This window comes from Rhodnius prolixus, unplaced genomic scaffold (assembly GCF_049639745.1).
Source record: "Rhodnius prolixus isolate KJV_2025 unplaced genomic scaffold, Rpr scaffold_2, whole genome shotgun sequence".
Classification (NCBI taxonomy): Eukaryota; Metazoa; Arthropoda; class Insecta; order Hemiptera; family Reduviidae; genus Rhodnius; species Rhodnius prolixus.
Window position 1 is genome coordinate 35,108,271 of NW_027411592.1, and position 13,388 is coordinate 35,121,658.

The 13,388-nt window shown below is 31.7% G+C and overlaps 1 protein-coding gene across 3 annotated transcripts in view; it reads right to left on the reverse strand.

Annotated features, from left to right (window-relative positions):
- Positions 1–774: 774 nt before the first annotated feature.
- Positions 775–13,388, reverse strand: part of LOC141450548 (uncharacterized) — a 60,520-nt gene continuing 47,906 nt past the window's right edge. For all 3 annotated transcript variants that reach the window (XM_074121161.1, XM_074121163.1, XM_074121162.1), the window contains 10 exons: positions 12,736–12,902; positions 10,816–10,955; positions 10,133–10,256; positions 9,869–10,006; positions 8,781–8,942; positions 7,063–7,141; positions 6,173–6,481; positions 5,346–6,061; positions 2,573–2,796; positions 775–2,368 (listed from right to left, as the gene is read on the reverse strand). In XM_074121161.1, the coding sequence (XP_073977262.1) occupies positions 2,068–2,368; positions 2,573–2,796; positions 5,346–6,061; positions 6,173–6,481; positions 7,063–7,141; positions 8,781–8,942; positions 9,869–10,006; positions 10,133–10,256; positions 10,816–10,955; positions 12,736–12,902 (2,360 nt within the window). In that variant the 3' untranslated portion in view covers positions 775–2,067. The remainder of the gene's footprint in view (positions 2,369–2,572; positions 2,797–5,345; positions 6,062–6,172; positions 6,482–7,062; positions 7,142–8,780; positions 8,943–9,868; positions 10,007–10,132; positions 10,257–10,815; positions 10,956–12,735; positions 12,903–13,388) is intronic.

Genomic DNA, 13,388 nt, shown 5'->3' on the forward strand with positions numbered 1-13,388 from the left:
CTTTATAAACGCTTAATATTATCGCCTAAGTTAATTTTCTAAGGATTTTGGAAAGTGGATTTTCACTTAGAATATAATTACAAAATTCCAGATTTCAGAAAAGAAAAAAGTTTGCCTTGACGTACCGTCTTTAAATTTTGTCACTCTAGGAGGCTTACAGATGTCTATCCGGTGATTTCTGAACCGAAAGAAAATTGCAGGACGGGAGGGCACTAACGAAAGCTCAAGGAGCCGATGTCCTTACATGGTGAGAAGCTTTAAATAAAAGAAAACAATAGGTTTCACCTGTAACTATAAGTTCTATACTCACTCACCTGTGGCGGTTAGTGTGATTTTATTGTAAAATGCTTCAAGCGCAAATGACTTCCATACAAAATGACAATAATTTGTATTCTTTTTACATGCTACACTGTCAATTGTGGGACATAGACCTAGTGAGAAATTTAAAGACTTCCAGCAAGAAAAAAAATTTAAGCGTAAGGGTTCCCGGGATTTCATGTCTGCTATTTCAGCTAATTCTCATTTTGAACACTTTGCAAGCAGTACTTAGGTCCACTTTCAATTAAAAAAAAATTATAATAAAATTAAAAAACCTCACTGAGAGCTCAGGAAAAATTAAAATATTTGGAAATTTAAAAAGAGCCTTTTTAAAAAATAAATAAATTTCCCTTTTTTATGAGATTCTTAAAATGAAACTTTATGAAATCCAAAAGTGGCCAAAATTTACTGTTAAAGAGATTATGTACCTCACTGAATAAAATAAAGACTAAGAAATGTATTCATTCGCTGTATTTTAAGATGGTAACGAAACAATATTTTATTAACAAAAATAATTAATTTGTTCTAAAGAAATGACCAAGTATCAACGAAACGCACTGCGAGATAAAAAAAAAAAAAAAAAAAGCTTAGAACTAAATATAATAATTATTTTATGCATTTTCAGTTTAATACTTCAAAGGCTAATAAATCACAGAGTTCGGCACAGAGTTGAGAATAGCAATAAGAATTTTACATATTACAGATTAATTCATTATAAAAAACGTTCTGCAGTAACATTATTATGTGCCAAGTTAAACTTATAAATTAAAATTAAAGGAACAAAGATAATTTTACTTATTTTTACCAAATAATAAAAATACACTGCGCTAATTACCACATGCAGCAATCAAAACCCGTACCAACAGAAAACTAGTTTCTAAAGCCAGCTTAGTCACTCCCAACACAATAGATCTGACAAAGTCGCAGTAAATACATTACATTGATCTCCTCAACGATCACAACACAGATCACAGATATTATAAACCCAAGTTTGCTTTAATTTCCATTTGTAAATATTTACCCAATGAACATTGCAAAATTTGTTTATAAGATTTAAAATTTAGTATTAACCATAAATTCTGTTTTAAGAAATAATCTACTTGGTGGATATTTTTTAACATAATCAAACCAAATATAATAAAAGCGCTGAAATGAAGAATTTTAACACGGATTACCAGTTAGCTCTTTATAAAGCTCACCTACACTCGAGTGTGCAATAGTAAAAATAGCACTCAAAAAACTTACCATGTGTGGAAATCAAAATAAATACAACTAGTTAGCCAATCAATCCTATAACATTAAAAACATACAAGTCTATCAACGAGAAAATTTATTTATAACCTTTTCAAAAGTCTAATGAGCAAATTTTAAGCAACTGCATAGGCACTATTCATAATGACTAAGGAGCTTTTTTGTTAATGAACTTTTCACTAATTAATAAGACTGGTTTTCGGATTTCGACTGCAACATTTGCACAAAACTTTTATAAAAAAATAATTTACAATTCGTAATGAAATTAAAGTTCTGTAGAGATTAAATTATTTGTACTTGAAAGATTTTACATTTTTATGAACATTTTAAATATACAAAAACAACTACAATTGTACGAATCACTTTACAATTAAAATTTTTTATTTATAAAATATAATTTACAATCTCTTAGAAGAATCAATATTTGTACAAATATTTACAAGGTAGGAAGGAATGTAAATGTAATTAAATAATTTCGCTTAAAAATTAGGCTTAAAGCTAAAACATCCGATTATTCGATCGAACTAATGGCACCTTAACTATATTTGGCAGATTTCCATTGTTTTTTTGTCTTATAATCTCAATGTCCTCTCTGCTCATATTTATTATACCTCCATCAGGTAATCTCACATGATAGCCGTACGACCCATCTTCTTTCGGTCCTATATGTAATGTACCTTCAATTGACGGTACTGTACTTTGATTAGATGGGAATAAATTTCTTTGCACCATTGTTGTATTGCCTCGCATACTATTTACTGGACCTACCATACCACCCACACTCGGAGAGGACATCATCCTGTAACAAGTGAAGATGGTTGAAATTGGAACAATTTCTTATCTAAATAAGATTTTGGCAGAAGTTGAGATAAATGCTTATTCTTCTATTCTACACTGCATAATTTTGATGAAAAGCTTCATGTTTATCTGATTTCATTTTTTCAAAATTATTTTTAAAAAAGTTCTAAATATTATTTCCACTTAAGTATTTTTTTAACGTTACCTTGGATTCATAGGCATTCTTGGTCTTGGTGTAATAGCTAAGGGACTTCTATTTCTGGGGCTTGGCGTACCTTGTGCCCAACCTTGTCTGGGTGGAGTTCTATGAGGAGATGCATGTTTAGGTGAAGGCGGTGGAGGTGGTTCCTGGATCGGCCTTGGTACAGGCTTTTTACGAGGCGTCGTCACTACTTCTTGAATTGGTTTGGGCATTACTACCGCTGGTACCTAGATTTTTAGAGCTACATATAAATTTTCAGAAAATAGTAAAACAATCTTATGGAAAATGCTTGCCTAAATTTCTCTTAATATTAATAAGTGTTTTATTAAACTTTTAGGTGACAGGTAGACAATCAGCCGCCATGTTATTGCTTTGTTATCCAGTAGCAAGCACCTGATCATATGATATCTGTCGATAATCTTCCTACAAAAGTCCCTAAAATAATTTTTACAACAAATAAATTGCAAATGAGAGATCTAGAATCAGGATTTTAAGTTTAAAGAAAATCGTAGAGGGTTTGAAGACACTTTTGATTAAACCTTTGTCAAAACTTGGAATTCTTTTTGACAAATTGATTATTGAAATTAGACATTTAATGGAAATTAATATCCAAAAGCAATATGAACTTTGAGATCTGGGCATAAAAGGGGTAGTAGTTGGATGGAACTCTTTGAGGTGCAACGATTCCACGGTACGATTTGAAATGAATTATGCACAAAAAAGTGCTACTTTACTCGTTTTAAAGTGGTTGATGATGACTAGGGAGTTGACAATGATCTCAGTTTTTGCAAAGTATTGTGCCCGGTGCCGACTCTTCGAAAAAATCAAGATACGTAGTAGGGATCATCCCTGGAATCATAAACCACAAGCCACGCATCTCAAAATCGCGCTCATGAAACTCTTCTCTGCATCTCTCGAAGAAATAGTAAATGAATTTTGACTGAATGCTGCGATTTTCTCTATTTATTATTGTATTTTTCCATGCATTGCATCGTTTGTGTAAAACTGCATTGTAGTATCGATGATTTATGCTTGCATACGGTGTTTTTATAGTGTATAGTGTATCAATATTATGCCGATCAGTTGAGGGTCTAGCAGGAGGTAAGACCTCTGGTTTTTTTTTTTTAATTAAGGATTTTCCAACCAGTTGTTTTTGCGCATCTTCTCTTCTGATCTGAAGGGGTAGCAAACTTACAATTATAACATTGCCCTGTTTCAATCTAACAGGAAATGGATATCTCAAGATGTTTTTCAGAACTTAATGTCTAAACAAAAAAAAACCAGACTGAGTAGGCGTAGCAATCATTTTCTCCGGGCCTCGAGAATTGGTGCATTTAACGTTGAAGACTAACAAACGTTAATGGGATAAATTTGAATGTATGCTGGATCTAAGAATCCACCTCTTCAACTCAACAGTTCAAAGGCCCATAGACAGTAGGTAGAGTACCCTCCATATCAACCAACACATCTTTGTCATCAGAAAGATCATCCAGTGCTGGAAAGAATTGCGCAACGAACTCCCAAGTGACCCACAGTTATCTTTTGCAACTTTAGTATCAAGCATCCCAAAACAGAAATCTAACCCTAAAAACAAATGCGTGCTTCTACTTTGTCACTCAACCACGGAAATAATGGGAGAACTTGATTAAATTAGAAACTTCCAGCACGTTTATACTTAAGGCTTGGGCACACAGAAAGCGGTCTGTCGCGGCGGGCAACGATCTCCGACCGAGGCGGTCAGGTGGTCTAGTTGTATTACACAATGTTGCATCATCACTGTCAAATTGAACGCAGTCTACCGCCGCGGGCTATCTTTGATCTGGTAGTACAAAATTACAGATTTCAACGTGACCGCCTTGACACCTAGTAAGTACAAAGATTCCAATGTTAAGTAACTTTATTACACATTTTGTATTTCATTATAACAAACTGGAAACATATGGTTGCCGCATTTTATCAAATCATGCAATTCTTCGTAATATTCTCGCGACATACGAAAATACTTGAAAAACCTATCTTCATGTGATTCCAGTTGAATACATTAGCGGTGGTATTCCCTTAATTGTTCTCTCTTCTTAATGATTTCATGCACCCAACTTCGTCTTTTCTTCTTTTTGCTTTGTTAAGCTAATGACAGAAGGAGTTGTTCTTCGTCCGAGCTCATACTCAATATATAAATATTAAAACAAAGAACAAGAAAACGCCCTACTACTTTTCAAGAAGAAAGCGACCAAATTGGACCGCTCAAACAAAGATATCGCGTCCTGTGTGACATCCCCATATCACAGACCGCCGCGACGACCGCTGGATCGCTGCCCGCATCTACAGACCGCTTTCTGAGTGCCCAAACCTTTATTGCTTTCATTATTAATCTAAAATAGTAATAATAATAATAATATTTACAGTAATTTATTAAACCAGATACGTTCAATGAGTTTAGCACCAAAATCAATAAACACTAATTGCTAAAAATTATTTAGATTTCACTATAAACATCATCAAAAATAGTTACAATGCATGTTAGTTTTACAAAATAGTCACTGAAAGAACGAAATTAAACTCCTAACTTAGCAAATAATAAAATAATTAATTTTAATTAGAGAATTTAAGCAACAGTATTTGCAATATCATTGGAAAATTCTTTGGAAAATCCAATTTGGAAATTGAAAAAGGTGGAAATTCTTTTGAACCGAACCACCTTTCTCAAAATCTTATTTATCTACTTAAATAAACTGCATTTAATTAAAAAAATAAGAACAACAGAGTAGTAATTTACCGTTTCAATGATGGGTTGAGGCATCTTTATTGGAGGCGATGTTGAAGGAGTCACTTTAAACAAGACTACAGATGATCCTATCATCGTGCCAGATGTAAGGGGCGGCTTAACTGACGTTACAGGTGGTGGAGGAGGTTCATTCACTGGTCGTGGTGGTGGGGGAGGGACAGCACTAGGTGCCACTGTTTGTGGAGGAGGTGTTGGTTTTGTAACCGTCATGATTACATCTTCTTCATCAGAACTGATTGTTATTATATCTTCAGGTTCTTTTTTTACCTCATGAACTGGTTGCTGCGTAATTGTAGGAACATCAATTGAAGACTTTCGTGAAATAGTAGTTTTGCTATTAGTGATTACTGCTTGCTTGGTGTGATCAACATTGTTGGTGACAATTGTTGACTTGGAGGATTGTAGGCTTGCAATATTATTAGTGCCTTCATTTATTTCTTTATTATCATTACTGGTACCTAAAACGGTTGAAGCTTCCATCTTCTTTTTAGCATTATCGTCAATCTCGATTCGTAACTCGTCCGCAACACTGGATTTGCTTCTTCTCCGTCTTTTATTCTTTGGATTTTTTCTCCTTTTAATTCTTTTGGAAGCTTCCTCCCAATCAGACACTTCACTTTCTACAAATTCTTCTTCATCAGATTCTTCTGAAGATTCTATCCTTCCAGTGAAAAAGATACTGGTTTTTGTAGCAGTGCGCCGTTTACCTGTAGTTAAAAACCATAATTAAAAATAAAAATCCAAGACAAACTAACTAAATAACGCGATATATTTAGCATTTAATTACCTAATAACATGTTATATAACTTTAAAAATACCTAAAACTGGAAATTCTTCCTCTCCTTTCTTAGGATACACGGGTCCTTCGTTTGAAAGCCAGAGGTTTAGAATGTTGGTGAAATATTCTGGAGCTCTATTTTGGTAATCATGCCATTGCCTGTATAAGGCTTCTAGTCCTTCTAATCTAAATTTATGCTTTTTTGCATCAGATAGATAAACGTTTAACTTTTTTGTTAATTTATTAAATCCTTTAGTTTTTAAATTTTCAATCACAGCTGTAAGACTGTCCACGCTATCTGCCACAATACTGAAGTAGGAGGCAGATGGTAAAAATTCAATTTTATTTTCTGCAACATATATTATTAAAAATTTAATAATAAAAGCTGTAATAAATACATAAATAGTACACGTAAATAATAAATAAAAAGATATTTTGAAAGTAATAATGAAATATGCTATGTTGCCTACCAAGCAAAACGAGAATTGTTCCTTAATTAAGAGAACCACATTTATGGATAGAGCCAGTTTGCTAAATTGGAATTGAAATTTTTCAAACATTGCCCTCTTTCTCCCATTCAAGTTTTATGTTGTTATATTTTTTAAATGTAAGGAAGATATCATAAAGTTTTAGTAATGCTATATTTCCATAGTTACAAAAAAATATCAGGAGAAATAGCAAGAATTATCAGGGAATAACCTTTCCTAATAAAATTACATTAAAATTACAATTTTGGAGAAATTTAAAAAATAGGCAAACGTAACGAATTAACTGTCCTGTTTCAGGAAGAGGCATGGCAGGAATGATAATGTATTGAATTCAAAATATTAAAATGCAATAGTAACAAGGTAAAGTTTTCCTAGATTTTAAAGATGCATATAAAGTCCTGCTGCATGCAATTGAAATAATAAAATTTAAGTACAAAATTACCTGCTTGATTCCATTGGCCTGTAAGATTTGTCCTTAAAAGTTTCAATATACCAACTTCAGCCTTATTCCACCCATTCCACTAAAAAAAATTAAAATAAAAAACAATAACTACTTAAGAAAGTAATCCAATCCTTAAAGAAATGTACACATGTTTTATAGTGGAAAAAATATTCACAATGCATGTAATAACATGAATTCATAAAGTACCACGAAATAATGGACAATCTTAAATATTTTTTCTTAGCCAGCATAAGTATTGGATGGAGGACAAAGAACATAAACTAGTAAAATTAAAATAATAACATTAAATAAGTATTGTGCACATATCTTTACTACCGGAGATCAAATACAATAGTTATCCGGAAAGTCTATTTTGGTAGTTAGTCCATTGGTATTACTGGAGGGTACAGATCTTACCTACTCGCTTGAACAGCTCGTTCTTTACCTCCCCTTCTAGAATTTTCCCCTTGTTTGCTTTTGAGGGAAAATATTTTACCAGTAATTAACTACTCAGTAATCCATCATTACTTTCCTACACTTACTTTGAAAATAAATTAAGATTTGAGTGAAGCGGACGCACTTGCAATCAAAACACTTTGGATCTGCATACCGCAACAATCCTACACAAATTGTACCTTTGACAACACCCAAGAATTACAGCATAAAGCATGATAATCATTACCTGTGAGTACTCAACCTAAGGGAGCTATTAGGGAAGTTCTTGCAGTTTTTACTAGGAATCAAAGCCATTAGTTTTACGTTATTTAGGACATGAAATAAACAAAATTAGCTTCTATCCCACTGAAACAAACCTGCAAGAGAAGACGCCAAGTCCCAATTGACTTGAATGCAGATATGGATTGTTTGGATTTTACCATTATTTAATGGTTAATGAACTATTTAATGTATATACACATTGAGAGAATTTTTTAGGACCGATGAATTATTATAGCCGATTTGTGCGGAGGCTACAACCTTTCCGTGCCTCATTGCATTATCTCACAATATTCTGACCGAATATGAGCGTGAAAGTGAAATGATGAAACTGAATGATAAATATGTATCAATCGAATAAACGTTTGCATTGATATTTGTAATCTGAGAACATATTTTAAGAAAGCAGTTCATACTGAACGCAAATCATTCATAGAAGCAGGCCAGTTTCAAATCAAACTTTCAATTACAACGAACTATTTAATGAAAAAAAATTTTTTTGGAAGTTAAAAGCATCAGTTGTACGTTGGAAGAGGTGCAAATTTCGATTAAAAGAGAATTCTCTTCAACCAGAGGGTCAACTGCAAGAAAGTTGAATTCGTGTTCAGTAAGGTCATCGATTCAAGGAAAGCGTAACAGATAATATAAACAACCTGGCACCTATCCAGCATATGGCGATATGAAAAAATATAATTATTAAAAAAAAAAAAAAAAAAAAAAGAAGAAAATCTTATCGCGTTAATAAACTTTTTTTAAAAAACTCAATGACAAAAATTATATTACAGTATTTTTTCTTCAAATGCACTACTCACAATGTTAAAAACTATGATTCAATTCATTGTTATTGACATCACATAGTATATTTAAATTCTGCAGACGATCATGTAGTACAATAAGGCACCAACAATGTTTTCATTTTTATTTTCAGTCGAAAAATGAGGAATTATACTGTAATTACAAATTCATTTACAAAATCGTACAAACGTAATTAGATCAATACTTACAACTCTATTCACAACTCCACTTTGTTTGTAAACCCTTAATTCTGGAAAAAATTCCAGGCCAAAATAGTGTGTCCTTATTGGACCTGCACCGAAATCAATGGCTCTAAATTCGCTGGCTCTTGTTTCATCCACAAAAACATCTTGTACTGTTTTATTAGTGTGCTAAAATAAATTATTACATATATAAGTATTCGTCTGTATTTATATGTTGCAAACTTACACAAATATGCGTAAGTAACACTCATAATTAAGGTTTATGGAATTGCGAACATTTATTTGGAGATGTTTAAAGGAGAGGACTCACCAGACCGTAAAAAATTGTCCAAGAACGTAAACGAACGTTAATAGAATCAAAAAGTAATACAATAAACTTAACAGAAATAGAAACCCATGTTTAGATCGTATCTATGCACAAATCATTACAAATAGAAGGAAACTCACAGAAAATGAAAGCATATTGAAGAACAATCTTTATTTTTAGCCGTTAATTTAGGCTAAACTTAGGGCAACTATGAGAGGACCCAAATAAACATGCTGTATTCAATCAAGCACGAAAATGGCATAATCAAAATATCTACTGAGGATAATAGTCCAAAGCAAATCTCAAAATAGAGACATTCTATTAAGAATATTTAAAATAAAATAGGGTACTGCCCAAATAGTTTTGAAGCAAGATCACTTATTAGTTAAATTGAAAGATTTCACCAATAAATATTTAGAAGGCATTATTAATCATCCATAAATCATGCTAACATTATATTTTAAATAATAGTAAAATATTAAACAAAACATTTCTGAAGGTATCCATAAAAAAAACAAAAACATGTAAATGTTCTTTAAAGGTAACGAAGAATATGTCAACAAAATATACAACTATGACAAATTTATAGGCATTAGTATTTAGTTGAACACTACCACTGCCTTTCTCTGTAAAACCCTTGCAGAATAAAATGTATTTTTTATAAACGTGAGTGGAGTATTAGAATTGTGTTTTATTGAAAAAATACTTTCTAAAAGTTACATCCTTAATCATTAATGGTCGCGAAAAAGAATCACCAAATTTTAATAAAACTTAATTTGCAACAAACCTGAAGATTATCACAAAGAGATTTTAATATCCATATCCTTTCGTAAAATGGAATTTCATGAAATCTTTTTTCTTCCAATGGATTCACTAAGGAAATTACATCCCAAAAGTATGGTTCTATCCCATTAATATTAAACGCCTGAAAAAAATTTAACCCTAGATATTTAAAAAAATAAGTAATAAGGAAATTTAGAAATGATTACGCTAAATGTGATATTTATATTGTATAATAATATATACTACATTTCTAGAATGTCATACTTACACTAACGGCATCAGTTGTATAGTATACTTTTAACCAATCCTCTATTTTCTTTTTCAATTTTGACGTCCATACTTCATAGGGCATTATAGGTGTAACATCCAAATTAGACCTTAAAACTGCGGGGCTGAAAGAAGCAGTAAAATAATATTTCATTGAAAAGATAAATGGAAATTTTAAATAACTGCAAAAACAAATTTATTATTTTATTACCCCTTAGGTTGCTGAAATTATAAGGATATTATGATAAATTATAATTCTGAGGCAATGGCATCAGCGCAGTCCAATACTACTTATATTCTATATAAGAGATCTTATAAGAGATAATATTCTATTAATTGTGTATTTTATATACGTATATATACATGTATATTCGTATGAAGATAATAATAGACAATAACATAAATAATTATACATAAACATGTATATTAACATGTATACACATGTATATAAACATAAATTATATACAACAATTAACAACGAAAAACCCGCACACTATTACAACTATGAAAGAAAGGGAAAGTCACAAAACGGAGAATTTTAGTAAATGGTTTTCGTTGAGTTACATATCAACTACATATTTCTTGATTTCAAGTATAAAATAATTTGGTGTTGAACTCTGCAATTCATGAAAATAATAGAATGAGAAAGAAAAAAAGGACTTTAATTATTGGCAAAAAAATTACCTCAACATAGATGTCATGAGAGTAGCTAAGGTAGTCGATTCTCTTGGCATGAGCAACATTCTTTCAACTTCGTATTGGGTTATTTCTTCTACATTCAATACAGAAGATGTTAACCTCAAGAACTGTCCAATTTGAGCTAACTAAAAATTTACAATCACAGTTTCATAAATATTAGCGAAAAAGTTAAGAGAATTTACTATCTCTTCTTGTGAATTTTTCCTGAATTTAAAATTTCACAAGTACTTATTCACCTTAGTGATGCGAAGTCTAGTAATATTTTGAAATGGAACTTCAAAAGAAAGCGTGTCGTCAAGGATAGGCTACCCAAAAACCAAAAACTGTTAGAAGTAACCCATGTCGAAAATAAATTGAAAAAAAAAAACATTCATTAAGTTGGCCTTATAGATTAGACCAGTTTATTCTTCAGTGTAACTTTTGAGTTACATCTTTTTTGAAGGTAGATTCATGAGCATATTATTGCTCGAGATTAAATATGTCCTAAATGGACGGAATTTCAAATTTGACTTAGTTTGTACTGTTGAAGTAAAAATTAATATTTTAGAATCTTCCATCACTCTACTACTCACATCTCTACTCATAGCGTTAGTTTGTAACTCACAACCACTCTCATACTCCCGCCCTTGAATTTAGCAACCAAATTAAACCTAAGTTCATCACTTAAGGTCTCATAATATGTAGGTAGCCAACAGCCTACTGGAGTTACTCTTTTTGTAAAATGATCATAGACCTTATTATAAAGTTTTATGGATGATCTAGATTGATGTACTGTTCTGTTTGAGAAAAAATTTAAGAAGAAGTGTGATAACCTTAAAAGTTCGTGAAAATTACCCATGTATTTATTTATTTTTTATTTTTTTTTTTTTCAAGAACTTAATCAAGGAAAGTATCAACCAGTTAAACAATATCAATTTTTCTTGGTTGCGAAAGCGAACATTTTTGTTGCAAACTCAATTTAACAAATCAAGTTTTTGAGAAAGAATTGATTAGACGCTATGTTGTAGGGTGCAAGCCAAGGTAACTCCTTGCTTTTCAGTGGATTCCTGGTCACAACTGAATGCAATGAAAAAACTGATCGCTTTGACGAAAATGAATACATAATAGCTTAAGATACCCTCCTTCCCATTAGATGCACCTAAAAAAAACTAACAAAATCAACATCCCTCAATATAGGATGCTCGAGGCAGAAAAATAAAGTTGAAAGCATAGTTATAAGAACTGAAAAAAAAACTAGAAGAGCGCTAAAACGTTCCAAGGAGCAATGGCGCAGTTTGGGATGATAAGCCGTAAAGTCGCTTCATAACTAGATCGCAGATTATGACATGCGTACTTTGGGCCAGACTTCTGGTGCGATTTCGACAGCTACCAATAACATCAGATTTCATGCACGAAGTTCTAAACTACAAGATATTTTTAGAAGCTAGCTGATCAATTATTAGCCAGCGTGTAGGAAAAATAAATTAAAATTAAAATATGTTACTAAAAATTGAGAACCCAACGCCTGAAAAAATCACAACTTTCAAGACAATGTACCAAATAGTACTGAGAGAACTGCCAAGAAAGAAATAAGGTATGCGCATGCTCTCAAGATTTGTTTTTATTATTTTTGTGAATTAGGGCTTTAAAAGAATTTGAAGAGACTACCTAAAATAACTCAAGCAACAAGGATTATTACTGAAAAAAGTATTTCTTACTGCAACCCAAAGTTTTCCTTACAGAAGTTAAAGTACACACAATTTTTTTTTTTTTAATAATTAAAATTAACAACCTTTGCAAAACAAAAACTAACTTTTATTTCAAAACTAATTAATTACTTAATAGCATTGTTAAATATCCAAACCATAAAAATAAAATTATGGAATCAAATATTTTAATGAAGCAATAAGAAACTCAAATAATTACCTGGTAAGTATGGGTAATCTCAAATTTACTTTTTTCATCAACCAAATATTCTTTCTCCCAAGCAAGCATCTCTTGCTCTTTCTTTTTCTGCTCCTCTAAATTTTCTTCCGAGCAAAATTCATTCTGTTCAATTTTTAAAACTTTACTTAATATCTTAGAATGAAAACCTTGAAAAAAAAAACAAAAAAAAAAACATTAAAATAGATAAGTTAAATAAATCATAAACCACATTTGTTTCAGTTTTAAAGAAAAGCAATGTCCCTCAGAAATAATTTTAGAGCTCACCCAAACTTCAATGAATTACATCAATACATCAATTTTCCAACGACTGTAGTAATTCTAACATTTAATGTTAAGTGACACAGTAATACCATATTACTAACGGTAAATGTTTTATAGCAATAAGTAAACGCCTATTTTTTGAGGGAGTCGCGGACGGAGGCGACTAACAAATATACTTTAATATAAAGTTCTTATTAACAATAAAATCCAAGGCCTATACGGGAAATCAAACCCAGTATAGTATCACCAATTTATTCTTTTTCATCGACAGAAAAAATTTGAACATTTTTTTTAGCAGTATCTCTCCTCCTAAAAGCTATTTTTATTTCTCTAATTATAGGCGCCCGGAGCTTTTTTCAGTGCACGGCCGG